Consider the following 15,076-nt stretch of genomic DNA (forward strand, 5'->3'; position numbering starts at 1 on the left):
TCCCTACGATGTGGGATTTAAAGTGAAATTTACTTCACTGCAACATTATACAAAGCTTAATGTTTATTTATGTCTTGAAAATAGTGACATTATTTTTTAAAAATGGAGATTCTGAAAAAAAATAAGGTTTTAAGAAAGAGGTACAAGCATGCAGAGTGAAAGTGAATACAAAACTTAAAGGGCCATAACTTAAAACACGTCATTAAAATGTTCTATCTTGCCAAAAATTACATGGTTTTGAAAATACGCTTTTTTCAGTGCTTAAATTTAGAAAAAGATTTCAGAAAACCCAGTAAATAATCACATATCTAATTCATTTCATCACACAAAATTTTGAAAGAATATTAAGACTGCAGATGGGAAATTAAAGTTAGCTGTTTACACAGTCATCAACTTTTACAGATAATTTCAGCCAGTTTGTTCATATCTTTGTAATCGATTATAGCACAATTTTGTTACCTACCTTAGACATATAAAAAATATTAGGATATTCTACATTTTTTAATACAAGATAGCAATTTTAGGTGACTCTGAATGTTTAAATTATTATATATCATAAATGTTTAGTACACACTTTTGACTTAAACCTGAAGTTTAATGACTCACTTAGAAGCAGCCATTAAGCATTAGCTTTGCTTCCAATAAAAATGATTACCTTCATCAAAATTAGTTAAAAGGGTAATACAATTACCTGCGCAATTAGCACGGCTGAACACATAGGTGAGCAAGACCCACCATTTTTCATGCACATGATGAACAATATGTTGGTTAAGTGCCATTTGATTTTTTTCATTTTGCCTATGGATTTTAGATCTGATGCATGCATAGCAGTGCACTGTGTGCACCTGCATCCACACACATCTTGGAAATGTATTTTAGGTTTAGTTAGAAGCATAAATGTATTTTAGGTGTAGAAGAGCACTGCTATAATCTTTTGTATCATACCTCAAACACCTATCTACAAGCAGGCAGAGCTGACATTGCACAAAGAACCCTGACAGAATAATTTCTTGACCTCTTTAAACATTAGTCTTTACAATTCACAAAAGAGTGTGGAGTTCAGTAGGCTTATTTATCTTCCTATGAGTGGAAAAATCTGCCCTAGCCAGAGAAATACTATTTTTCTCTCTCCCCTTCCCCCCTCCTTTACTACATGTATGATGAAATTAACCTTTCTGGTTAAAAAGATGTTATATAAAAAAAAAGTGTATTAGGTCTGTAAGTGAGGTGAAATTTTTGCTTTGTCCCCTACCAGAAACAACAATCCCTGCCAATGGGCTCAGAACTTTCAGTTGTACAGCATCATTAGCACCCATTCCCCAATTTTCTGCCCAAATTAGCCATTTTTGTGGCACAATAAGTTCCTGCCCAACCATTCAGCTGCTCAAAGGTTAGACACAGTTCACAGGGTATGTTAACACTGCTTTTACAGTCACAACCTCTGTGTCACAGTTGAGTATATCAAAGTCACACTGGAGTCACAGATAGACAAAAGAGTGTTTTAGGCAGGAAATTCAGCCTTGGGGTGTCAGCTGCTTCTTAAGGTTTCTTTAAAAAGTGGGGTGGAAGTTTCACTGATACTCGCCAGGAATCAGGTGGGGCCTTTCTAACTGGTTGGTGATGCAGCTTAAAACTTCAAACAGATGTAGCTCCTGTACTATCAAACTCCTGGGTTCAAAACTATGTAAAATTAAAAAAAAAAAAAAGTTTTTTCCAGATGAAACATTAAACTCAGCACCTTAAATTTATACAATTACATATTCACATTATAATTTTTTATTCAAAGCAATAAAACCACAAGCATTTTTTAAAGGAAAAATATTATTTTCAAAGCTGTAGAATCTCCTAATATGTTATAAATTCAGCTGAAGTCTGATAGTGCTTTAATAATTTGAGCGATTAGTGAGTGACAGGATCTGAAAGCTCAGAGGCACTTCAACACTGTTCTGTGTTTCCTAACGTTAATCCTAACCCAGAAAATGGTTTCCTGCACATATAAACCCTCCTTCTCCAATTGAGGGGTTTTTTCACATATTTTGTGTTCCTAGCAATATCATCAAACTGTGTCTTCATATGAAAGAATGAACACAGACACCATGCATGCAAGAGCATGTCTTCAATATTATTTTACTGATTCTAAGCAGACAATACCGACACACAGACATTTTCACGTGAGCTAACCCTCCATAGCTGATGTGCTTCCAACACTCTGAAGCAATTAGTCTATTCAGTGCTTGTGAGGACACATCTGGAACACTCTGTTCAGTTTTGAACTCCCCAGTTCGTGAGAGGGATGGATATGCTGGAGGAAGGCCAGTGGAAGGCCACTAATCTGGCCAGGGAGCTGGAGCACAACAGATGAGGAGAGACTGAGAGTGACACATTGTTTAAGAGAAGGCTGGGGGAATTTCAACTGCCATCTTAAATTACATTTTAGTTACAGAGAAGACTTAAGTACACAATGAAAAGGCAGAAGGCAACAGTGAGAAGCTACATCAAGGGAAATCCCAACTGGGGATAAGAAAAAATGTTTTAGTGGAGGGGATTAGGCGCTGGCACAAGTTGTCCCCAAAAAGCTGTTGAATCTCCATCCTTAGAAATTTTCAAACCTTGCCTAAACAAGGAAGCAATCCTACTCTGAGGATGTCTCTGCCTTGAGAGGATGTCTGGAGGTTTCTTCAACTTAAGTTACTCAACTTAAAAAGGTAAAAGCATATCTTATTCCAGCTAACAGTAAGGTTCTCAAAGGACTGAGTGCCTTTCCACTATTTCTTTAGTGGTTTACCACCTAATGACATATTAACTACTTTTATAAAATTGCTGAAACTACTCATCTTATTTAAGAATTTGCAGAATTGGGCCATTTACCTTAGATACTTCATATTGATTTAAATACATCCTTCTGAATTTTTCCAATTTGGAGCTACACAGTATCAAGCCCCTCCTACAACTTTTAAGGGAATACTATTTTTGAACACTTAAGCATTACCAAGAGTCACTTTATACAACATAATATTTTAAAACATGTGTATATATTGCACATTTAAAACTGTACCTCCACCTCAAAGTCTATAAAGTTAACAAAACATACATGCACATGCAACACATGAAGAAAAGCTTCCCTCAGAGAGACATAAATCCTCATTTTGGTACAACTACATACAGCCATAAACAAAACCTTATATAGTGCACACAAAAGGTCTGTGTATACAGTAAGGCAGCCATATGATTTGGAAAGAACTCCATCTACTCAGTATGTTACATTAAAAAGACAGCTAAACAGGTATAATTGGTATTTCCTCTCTAAGACAATTGCCTCAAGTTGTACACAGATTATTTCAACTCTGAATCAGAGCCCATCTTTACATTAAAAAGAGAAGAGGCATTGTCAAAACAATATGAAGAGAAAACAGAAGTTTTCCTCTCTGAAATCATAGCACTAATGTATTTGTTAGTTGTAAGACAGAAAATTTAGCCATCTATTCTCCTCGATGGAGTAAGATGTCAGAAAGTTACTTGTCCATATCAACACTTCCTTCTTGCATATTTGAATGTTTACACACCATGTGCTTAGTAAGAAAACAGACATATCATCTCCAACATTTTTTACTCAAGTATCTTTTAAAGGTCCAAGAGCTTCATTTGACAAAGCTAAGATGCAAACGGTCAGCCCCCTTTTCTTTCATACCAGTTTCACAATGTTCAGTTCTGCTATAAATGCAGCTTCAGTCCATTAAATACCAATTAACTTCATCAAGATAAACCCAGGATAAATCTCATTGTGCTTGGTTTTTTAGGTGTTTGGTTCACACAAATGAAGAGCCAACATTTAGGACTTTTCAAAGTTCACACGTGTGTACAGTTGGTAGATGGTGGTGTATCTATTCGACTTCTATTTTCCTTGGCGTCATTCAGAGGTGACTCATTACCTATCTGGCATTTGAAGACTTGTTTGTAGGCCTTCCTAAAATTTTCAGAGAGAAATGCGTATATAATCGGGTTCACAGAAGAATTGCTGTAAGCCAGGCAGTGTGCTGTTACTCTGAAGAGAAAGGAGGCTTGAGTCAGTGGGAAAACTCCAAATTCAGCCCAGAGATGAATCACGTGATGCGGCAGCCAGGAGATGCCAAAAACCACTACCACCACCAACACAGTCTGTGCTGTCTGAGACATGGAAAGGAAAACACAGATGTCTGATGAGAACTTGAAGAATCAGCTTTAAACCTGCTTCAAAACCACTATTGAGGGGCAGGGGGAAATGCTGAGAAAGAACACACTGTGGACTATTTATTACTGATTTTACTCCATTGCCTATATGGGCTTTAGTCTGCATAGTGACTACTGCAAGAAGAACCTTAGCCCTGAAAATGCCATAGTAAAAGGCAAATGTATAGTTTTGCTTGAAAGTAAAAGAATGATGTTCCTGATTCCCTAGACAAAAGCATAAGCTTGATGTAAACTAATGATAACATGGGTCTTTGGGAGATCTCATCCAGATCTAATGATTTATATTTTTGTATGGTGTACAAGGATTTCTGACCATAATTTCAAGAGAGATCTATTATACGTAAGGGCAGATAGTGGAAGAGCTTAGAGCAGTCAGACGAACACTTTGCCCAAGTGTCTGCAAAAAGAACAGGCATTTTTTGAAAGTCTCTCCTTTAAATGTAAAATTTCCACAGGGGGAATCATGCAACATCATTCTGGGATACAACTAGAGAAAAAAAGAGAAAAGCAATGAGCTTGAAATTTCTGGTGATCACACATTGTCAAAAACAATCTGGAAATTAAAGTTTACCACCAAACACCGAATTCAGAAAAAGGGAATATAAAATATCTTCAGTGCTGCCTCCTGGCTTCACTTTCACTGTTTATGAGAAAGAGTGCCATCAAGTTCATTAGATCCATCCAGACAACTACAGCATCAGTCAGTATAGATCTTTCAGGTGATGAAAGTATTCTGCCAGGGCACAGTGGAGTTAGATTGTCAATTGTTTTCTTTAGCTTTCACTTACTTCAGAAACAGCAATTAGTGCTTTGCAGTTGCTCTACTAATTAGTATCTAGTCCTCTAACAAGCATCTCTTTCAACTAAATCACTCTCTCAGTAAAAGCCTACTATTAATTCCAAAAGCATATTATGTTATGGACCATTATCATTATTATATTAACAACTTACAACATAGTTTTTCAGATAACTTAGGCTTTCCTCCACAGGCAAAAGTAACCCAGTGGCCAGAGTGATAAATACTGCAGTACAGAGTATATCTAGTCTTTTTGCAAGTTTATTGAACTTGGTGTTTACTTCCTGAATCGATTATATATAATAATTCAGACTAACATATCTAATCACAACATGGCTGAATTTACAGAAACTGACAGAAAAATATAAAGGTTGATTTCACTGGCAACAGACCAAAGTAACTTACGTTGTTGGTTAGTAAAATCTCACAACAGAAATAAAGGATATTACATCTGTAGTAAATGTAATTTGTTTAGTCTCAAGGATTCATCTGTTTCCACAAGCCATTCCCCTGCTAAGCCCTGTGGAGTATAAGTCAGTTGGTACTAGCACTCACACGCATATTTTCTCTTTCAGGTCTCATCAGGAGAACGTGTGCTAACAAGGAAGTATAAATTAAGAGCAGTTCCTTTTCTGATCCTTTAAACGTGTTAATATTCCAACTGAAAACATATTGTCTGGATACCATTTCCACAATTATTTCAAAAGAGGCATATTACTTCAGTGCATTCAAAATTCAAAATATACCAGGAAAATCACTGACTTTCAACAGAGTCTACAGATGCACCTGAAAACAGAGGTCGACCATGTGCCTCTTGTAACTATTTAGGGTTTTTCATATCTGCAGAATAAACAATTTTGCATTAGAGAACCTCAAACATCTGTTATATCCCATTAGTCCTCCTAATCCTAACTTTAGAGCTTACCTTTCCAAAATCATCACTATGGCTTGCAACCAAAGTAACACTAAAGGGCAGCTCTTGTTTGCCTAATGGGAGCTTCCTTAGGGTTTCTCATTAGCACAGGAAAAACCAACTGAAATACATGATGTTAAATATTGATGCTTTGTGATGAAAAAGCATGAAAAATAGCATTTAGGCACATTCATATTTTTCACTACCTTTTTCGACATATATAGCAAATTAATTTTAATATTTTACTACTGAAATTTTTGTAAAGTTTTGAATAAAGCTAGAAATGTATAACTAAGCCTGAATTGCATTTTAACAAAACTGTAGAAGGAAAAGAAGAAAGATACAGTAACCAGAGAAAGACAGTACACTAATGAAAACAGAGTTGCTTAGAAAAAACATGAGTTAGGCCGTAGAATGAAAAACGTATTTGCTATGGCAAAGAAAAAAGTTTGGGCTGCCCTTTATTTTATTTTTCCCTTTGGTTTCTGAACATTAATACATCCAAGCAGTCTTGGGCATATATGTAATGCTTTTCCCTGAAGCTATGAAAGCGAGTTCCTAGCCAGATCTGATTTTTACTTGCAACTTTTAAGATTTAGTGTTTAGAGTAAATGCAGAGATATTTCCAGTTTTAGAATAATTTAGATGACAGTAGAGATGGCAACGTGCAGAACACCTTTGAAAATGACCTTTTGGCCTTGATGACATGAAGTGTAAAATATATATGTTAAATACTTCATGGAATCAGGACCACAGTGCTTTTAATTCTAGGTATTAAAATCTATTGACTACAATATTTTTCAATAAAATAGGGAATGCATAAATAATAGATTACTTATTCCCTGTTGAGCCCATGTATATCTCATTTACATTGGAGACAGTCTGCATGCCCATATGGTAATAGTGAACAGATCAAATGAAGAGCTATAGCCTAAGGGTTTTTTCTGGCTCTGCATTCATAAACTGAGAAGTTAGTCAAATCATTACTTTGGTCAAATCTGCTCAAAAATCAGAACTGTGTTAAATTAACTGACAAATTCAATATATAAACACATCAAATACTGTTCTAATCACAAAGCTTATATTCTGCTTTAAAGACCTTTCATGATTCTACTTGTAACAGTACATAACTTGTCTTGAGCATAGCAGAGAAAAATGTTTTGTGGAAAATCAACAGAACTGCATTATCATTAAAAGTCTCTTATTAGAATTCTATCACAAAATAAACCTCATTTTAAAGTCTCATCATATAACTTAGTAATTCTTCATAAATGATACAGCTATTTTAAAAAATCAATTAAAAAAAAAAAAGAAAATACTTACAAGTTAGGGAAAAATGCCTGTGAGCAAAAAAAAACCCACCCCAATCTAATATTAGAGACAGGTTGTCTATCCATGTGTAAATTTCAGATGCTCTGAAGTTCAGAATATGGCGATCTTAGGTAAAGGCTTAATGCACTGAGATGGAAAACCCTAATTAGGAAATATTCCAATCCTGCTAAGTTCAGAGAGACATTGAATATATCATTGAATACTTCAATTCCTTCTCTCCATTACATCTTTGGCAACAAGCAGTATGATACTAAATTAGCTTAGCCATAAAACAAACGATAAACAAATACATAATGGTAATGAAAGCAATCTACCTTTTTCTTGGATGCTTCTGACTTCTTTGACATGTTTCTCAGCTTCTTATGCAGATGATTAAGAACCTGAAAAGATTAATTTGTATCTTGTATTAATTTGTATCTTGTATTTCAGTGCATTCTAAAATTCAAATCCATGTATTTTAGGTTAGGCTCTCCATTACAGATGACTCGCTTACAAACATCTCTGATTCAACTGACACATTTCAAAAGTGCACAGTATAAAATCCAAAGGAATTACTTATCTGCGTCTGCAGGAATCAATGAATATGAAGCGGGCCACGACTGAATTCTTCTATAAAAATTCATATATATTATGTAACAAACATATATTTCAAATTAAGAAGGCAACAAATGGAAACCTATCATGCACACAGAATTAACAATCATTCTTCTTCCATGAAAATGTCAATGCTTGTTAATTTAGAATGACCTTTACTGCATGTAACATAAAAAGCGTATGTTTTCAGTCAGAGCTTTTCTGAGTCACCTGCATAATTTGCTTTCTTCAAATGGATGTTTGGTTAATATAATCAGGATGTTGATGCTATTTTATCTTCGAAAGAAGCTTAGGCTTTCAAAAATAATTTATACTAAAATGTATCTCACATGAAGCACGACCTTTATCAAGAATTGGATGACACTTGTCATGCACCTTTCACGAGTAATTTTTTTAAAATATGTCTCAAAAAGGCTCATCACCAAACAGCAGGGTCCAAATTTTAACATAATTATTTATACATAAGATTTTGGACAGTGGTCACATAGAGGTGCACACCCTACTTTACCTGCAGTCATTATTAACTGAATCTAATATTTTCTCATGGCATGATTTGTAGGCATGGAGGGCAGGGAATATCTCTTCAACTGAATATGATTAACAATTTGTAAACCATACAGAATTAAAAAAAAGAAAAAAAGGAGATGCTGAAATAAACTCAAGGATTTAATTGCAATAAGAGGAATAGAGAGAGTGCTGAGATGTAGAGCTCAATTAGATGATGCTGATGTTGGGTTGCATTTTACATAGCTCTAAGATGAACTGAGAACAATCTAATAGGTAAGATCATCCAACATTAAAAGGATTTTTTTAAGCTATATAACACTAAATTTTAGGGCTTATAAAGAGACTTCTTGAGGTGGGAAAAAGGGTATAAATTAAAATTCTCTTACACTATCTGGGGATGTTTTCACTTTTTTCTCTAAAATGTGCATCTAACCACTACCAGGACAGACACCAGGCAAGATGACCTAGACTTGATCTCACTCTGGATTTGAGACTTAGAAACTTACATAATGAATTAAAAGAAATTATAATATTTGTGAATAACCATAGCTCATCAGTGGATTCCACTTTTCAAATATCTACTCTTAGTTACCAATGAACAACAATAAAACAACAGAAACCAGAAACAATAAAAATTACTTGTGACCACTTAACATTGGAAGTGCAGTTCATTTGTGCTTACCTGTGCACTAACATGTTTGTGCATGAAATGACTTGGCCCTCCATGTAGTCCCTATTCTGAAACACTGGCCAGGCTGCTACCAAGACTACCCAGAGTTCAGGAAAGGCAGGAGAAAAATAAATGGGTTTTCTCTGAGAAGGTCCTGTTTTGGGTTCAGTTTTTCTTTCTTCTCCAGGAGCAGATGAGAAAGAAAGGACAGAAGAGCCTCTGAGGTCCAGCGGAAGACCAGAGAGATGACCCACTAACTCACACACTCTTTATTCACCTGCTGTCACTGTGTACTGCTTAGTTCATGGGTGAAACACGTAAAACAAAAAAGAGCATGGGAGAAATACAGTGGTGAAGTTCACTTCCCATCGCTGCTACTTCACATAACTTAAAACAATGTGCTGCTTCTACTGGGCCTTTGAGAATCCAATCTCCTGCCATGCACAGACTACTGTACTGTGATTTTCCCTCACAGCTCAAAACTAAAGTCAGACAAACACTTCCCAGAAATTAGAACTTGAAAATATTCTTTTAAAGTCACAAATATTTTTATCTTTTGTTCTGAAACTTTTAGCACACCTCATCGCATCTCTCCCCAGGTCCAAAGAAAGATGCAGTAGACAAAAGTGTTAAATTGGGGTATCTGAGAAGTGAGAGGGGGGTGTCTATTGAAGATTTAGAGGATAACCTTCCAATAAATCCTTCTCAATTTCCACTCTTTCAGATTGTATACATATTTCTCTGCAGTGAAAACATGCTGGCTCTACATGGTAGCGTACCAGATGGTATGAAAACCAGCAGCAAGAGAAATAGGCAGAATTTAATTACCCATCAACAGCAGTAAAACATCACTCAGAGACCTACACAGAACCCTGTGGAGGAATATTAAGAGCCATGTTTATGCACAAACACTACAAGGGAAATCAAACACACCTCACTGCCCTGTTCAAATTACTTCTTCTCTAGGCCAATGAATAATCGATCATATCTCTAACAGCCACTGTCACTTCACCTGAATGAGCAAGTATTCTACAAGTGCCTCTGAATTTGTCTCAGGTTATTTCTCTAAAGAGAAAGTCCTTCTTAAAGTCCTTCAAGGTATCCACTCTTACACTTGCATGTGCACTTTTAATTCATGGAATGAAATACACACCTTGCTAAACAATAGGTCACAACCTGTTCTCAGCAACCTGTTATATTTTCCAAAAACTCTGCTCTGTGGAAAAATTAACTCTTTACATGAAACTTTTCTAACTCCAGCTTTCATGTACTTGTTGATAGGAGATTTTATTTGGCTCTTGGGGAAGGAATAGCTCTCCTGTTTTCTGGAGATGAGGGTGGGGTGCTGTAGGAAGAAAGTTATACTGATGTGAAAGAGGGTGTAAGAAGACTTTTAGGATCACAGAAGTATAGGAAGTTTCCGTCTGGTCCAGACTGTAATACCACAGCTATGACCAAATCAAGTTGAGAAAGGGATTTTTCGAATATAGGAGAGATTAAAAAATAGATTGTTATCTGTGCTTGTTCACTTAAGTCTACCAAATACTGTAAAAGTCTGAAGTCTATACTGTTGCAAAGCATATTTCCTGTCTGTCCTTCATTATCAGCCGTTGAAAATCATGCAGCAGGAAAGCCTAAGTTCATTATCTAATAAGAATGAACTGCTTGCTTAACAGAGCCATAACGTGAGTGTTACATTCTGAACCATATTTTAGAGTTTGAAACTGATTTAAATTCAATGCCATTGCCTGCAATCCATTTTTGAAAGTAATGCTGCTACTTCTATTGTCACAACAGATCCTTCACCCTCTTCCATTTAATAGTATTGCTAATGTGTCATACCATTTATTCTTTTCTTATCAGTGTGGTTTAGTAAAGTTTTCCCTTACTGCTCAGAAAAAATTTAAAAATAATATCTTAAGCCAAAAACCATATAAGCATGTATTTTATGTTGAGGGTCTTACTTTTTACAACTTACTTTTAACCAAGTCTATAAATCATACATGACTTCCATAAATTCAGATTGTTCAGAATGATAGATACTAATGAAAACATCCTTAAGGCAAGAAATAAGCTTTTAAAAAGTTTTTAACTTTATACATCTATAAGTTTGCTAATGATTTTGGGTGTTCAACCTAAAGTTTTGGCTGAGGGAGGCCTGACTTTCAAGGACTGAATCCTCATAACTGGATAAGCAGAAGCACCCAAAATCAGTTGTCACATTGTGCTACCCTGGAAGATGTCAATTGTTAGAAGCTCACCGGGAAGCATTTATCAGTTTGTCCTTTGAGATCACATTAGTGAGCAAATGTAGCAATGTTACAAAACACATACAAAAAGTCAGTATCAAGAAAATACAGCACTGTAACTCAACTAATAACTATATAATCACTGCTCCTCTGGGTGGAGTAGTAAGCTCCTTTCAAGAGTAGTTCTGTGAGCCAACAAAAGCTTGTTTGCTGTGGATTTGTGATCTCTTGACTGTGTGTTCCCAAAAAGATTTGTGTCTTCCATGAGTAGATGCTACATCAGACCTCTTCCCTCTATGGATTGTCTGATGTTTTAACAGCTGAGTGCAAACTGACTCTCCTTAAAGGAAAGAGGATGATGAAGATTCTCCATCTTCTTCATTGACTCCTGTTTTCACAAAACTAGGGAAATATCATTCTTTCTGATATTTTCACTCCTCTATCAAATTTGGTTGAAACTCAACAAAAGTTATTTGTGGGAGAAAGGAAATGGATAGATGTACACACAGGACACAGTACACGATCTCATAAATCTCTGCTTTAAGAGCATGTCATGTGAGATTTCCAGTTCTGATTTTGTGGGAGGATGCTGTTTCCAAATATCTAGCAGTATTTCAGCACTTCCGTAGGCTCTAACAGTATTGCTATCCACTGGGGAAAATACAAATCTCTCCTAACATAATTTAATAGAGAGTGAGAGAGCGAAAGAACTCAGCTCCCTATTAGAGTGCCTAAAAAATGAGACTTTCAAAACTGAAAGTTCAACTGCAATTTGCTTATAAAAGAAACAGAACTGCCTTAAAGGAGTCTGGAAAAGGCAATATATTCAAATAGAGAAATGAGTCTCCTTTGTCTTAATATACTGTATCAGAAGATTGCATTATTTAGCTGATCCATAGTTCATGAAAACCAGTGAAGTCCATAAGAAACTAATGTATTTATTTCTGTAATACTTCTAAGGCTATTACACACACAGCAGTGATCTTTTAACCCTGTGTGAATTCAGAAGCCCAAATACTTGTACTTCACAGTACTTCAGTAACATCAGCAAAAGGTTGCAGTGACCACTTTGCTTGAGACCTGTGAGAATAGTAACAGCTTTGACAAATCGAAAACTAAAGCTCCAGTTTCCAACTAGTCATTCTTAATTTCCCCTGCCCTTGCCCCATGTGCCAAAATACTGCAGTTGGAGATTTGCCAGTGGCTCCTACTGAGGACAGGAATGAGCATTTATGCCACAGGGTACAAATACCTCCAACAGCCATGTTACAAGTCACAGCACTTTTCAGCTTCTTTGACAGTGATGGGAATACCAAGTATCTCCTACATACCTTCTAAAACTTACCCCTTCAGGTTGGATCTTCCAGCCTGACACCATGGCAAGCAGGATCATACATACAGGCTCAAAACATATCACCAAGCAAGGGCAAGGTCCTAGCCTGGCAATAACTTAAGCACAAGATTTTAACTGTAACTGTGAGCAACGTTGATTTTATGAACTTGTTCTGGGCACATATTTCACACAGAGCTTCTTTGTTATTGTGGGGTTTTTGTGGGGTTTTTGTTTTGTTCGGTTTGGTTTGTATTCATACTAATATTGAGAGATCCACTTCTGTAGTGGTGCTTTGTTACAACATGGTGTGTTATATTTACTATGCTTTTTTTTTTGTTTAAGTATACTATTTCCCTTCCTCTCCCTCTACTTCCCCCTTCCCCCCCACTATGCAGGACTGTTGCAATTTTGAAAGACGTTTTCAATCCCCCATAATATAATTAGACTCTGAAGGCTGGCACTTTATGTTGAAACTGAAGATGCTTTGGCTTTGAAAAATATAATAATTCTTAATAGCTGAAAAGCTGCCTCTGCACACATTCCATAGCATTTTCCCTGAAATATGTAATCTTTTCTTAAAACTGATAATCTGTGGCTACAGCAAGTTTCATCCCTCTCACAGCTCAGTCATATTCAGCACTGTAGATGAAGGATCAGTGTATTCATCCAGGGAAAACAGAACTCAGTTTATGTATGAAAGCATGTATTTCTTCTCCATTTACCAGGTCAGACTTTTTTCATTACAAACAGTAATTTAGAAATGTTGTCCTTTGAGTTCTGCATAACTTGTTTTTAGCAGAGTTGGATGCCACTCTAGCCTGAATTCGCACATCACAAGCTGATGTACATAGAAATATAAATATGAATATGAAATATTTATATGAAATACATATCAAATTGAACATAAAACTAGTTGTTTAAATTACATCTACTTAATTTGTTGAATAAAGAACTGGCATTTCAACACTTCAGCAGTCTTTAATCTCAAGAGCAGACCTATCCTTCCAAATATAACTTGCTGCCTAAGGAGGAATCCTCCTCATGAAGGTTGCTGGCACAGCAACAGGAGGATGTCTGCCTAACCCAGCAGAAAGCAGCTGGAGCTCCAGCTCCTGTGCAGCAGAAAGCAGTGGACTGTATGTTGAAGGCTGCAATTAATGTTCACAGAAAACTACGACAGTTTGCCTGAGCAGAAAAGTCCTTAAATACCCTTATTCACACACCCTTACTTACTGCTTTTTCCTACCTGAGTCCTCATGCACTGCTCCCAAGCACCACCTTGCCCTTGTTGAAGTCAGAGGTAAATCTCACATCCACTTCAAGTGGGACAAGACAGGGCTCACAGGGACCAGGCAGTGGGATTCATCATTTGCTCTGAACATGTTCACTGGATCAGACACAACTGTTGCATTTGTGTCACTTTTAAGTGCACTTCATTTTAGGAACCACAATGCTTCATCTGAAGCTTGAACAACTTGTTGCTTTGTTGTACTTATTTGAGTTAAACCCATACAGCACTGCAAGAGAATAGGAGAGTTGTGCTGACAGAGAAAGCAGCAGAGCACTGCAGCTTCTTAGCACTTTGCAACAAGAACACGTCAGAGGGACCCCAGTTATTGCCAGAACATCCCCACCTCCTAGCCCCGTGCAATCTTTGTCCTGATTTGTCTGTGCCACACACATGTGCCCCCCTGCCCCAGTTATCCCTCAGCTATAAAACCTGCCCTTCCCCTTTGCGCCAGAAACTCACCTCTGCCCTGTCACCTCCCAACAGTGCCATGTACCTCCATGTGACCAGAGATGGCCCCACAGCTCATGGACACCTGCCACCATTGTGTCCCGTCCCCCCCCCCATTCCTTTTACATACCCTTCATACTACCTGTTTTGCCCCACCTTGGCATAGCAGAAGGAGATGAGCAGCAGCGGGAGCAGATATCCGAAGACAAACATGCAAACCACGTAGACCTTCTTGTGGCGTGGGTTGGGCCAGTGCTCCCAGCAAAAGGTCTGGTTGGAGGCCTCACGGTGGAAGAGGCGCTGGTGGTGAGCCACAGGGGAGGCCATGGCGAAGGAGAGCGCCCAGATGAGCCCCACGCCCAGCAGTGCATTGCGGGAAACACGCAAGGCCGAGGAGCGTCGGGAGTGCACAATGGCCACATAGCGGTCCACCGACATGGCCGAGAGTGTGAAGATGCTCACCAGCATAGAGACAGTGAAGAAGTAGTGGATGAACTTGCAGACAAAGGCACCCAGAACCCAGGTAGGGAGCACGTAGACTGTGGACTGGAAGGGGATGCAGAAGAGCAGGTAGGCCAGGTCGGCAATGCTCAGGTTGAGGATGAAGATGTTGGTAGTGCTGCGACGCTTGCCTGGCTTGCTCCTTGCCAACACCGTGATCACCAGCGAGTTGCCCAGAACCCCCATGGCAAAGATCAACACAAAGACGATCAAGGT

At 37.5% G+C, this 15,076-nt stretch overlaps 1 protein-coding gene across 1 annotated transcript; it reads right to left on the reverse strand.

Moving 5' to 3' along the window:
* Positions 1 to 3,820: 3,820 nt before the first annotated feature.
* GALR1 (galanin receptor 1) lies at positions 3,821 to 15,070 on the reverse strand. The gene is made up of 3 exons (XM_010011199.1): positions 14,516 to 15,070; positions 7,583 to 7,648; positions 3,821 to 4,164 (listed from the first exon to the last, which is right to left on the reverse strand). Exons 1-3 carry the CDS (start codon positions 15,044 to 15,046, stop codon positions 3,847 to 3,849), a joined length of 915 nt encoding a protein of 304 aa, XP_010009501.1. The 5' UTR covers positions 15,047 to 15,070; the 3' UTR covers positions 3,821 to 3,846.
* Positions 15,071 to 15,076: the final 6 nt, after the last annotated feature.

This window comes from Nestor notabilis, unplaced genomic scaffold, assembly GCF_000696875.1.
Source record: "Nestor notabilis isolate BGI_N333 unplaced genomic scaffold, ASM69687v1 scaffold11563, whole genome shotgun sequence".
In the NCBI taxonomy this organism is placed as follows: Eukaryota; Metazoa; Chordata; class Aves; order Psittaciformes; family Psittacidae; genus Nestor; species Nestor notabilis.

What these genes read in the sequence shown, in the direction of transcription:
- GALR1 (XM_010011199.1), bottom strand. Translation starts at nt 15,046, where the DNA reads ATGGGGGTTCTGGGCAACTCGCTGGTGATCACGGTGTTGGCAAGGAGC. An exon ending in TCTCCTTCTGCTATGCCAAG is followed by an intron (nt 7,649 to 14,515) that starts GTGGGGCAAAAC and finishes TAATCTTTTCAG; the next exon opens with GTTCTTAATCATCTGCATAA. An exon ending in CAGAAGCATCCAAGAAAAAG is followed by an intron (nt 4,165 to 7,582) that starts GTAGATTGCTTT and finishes TCCATGTCTCAG; the next exon opens with ACAGCACAGACTGTGTTGGT.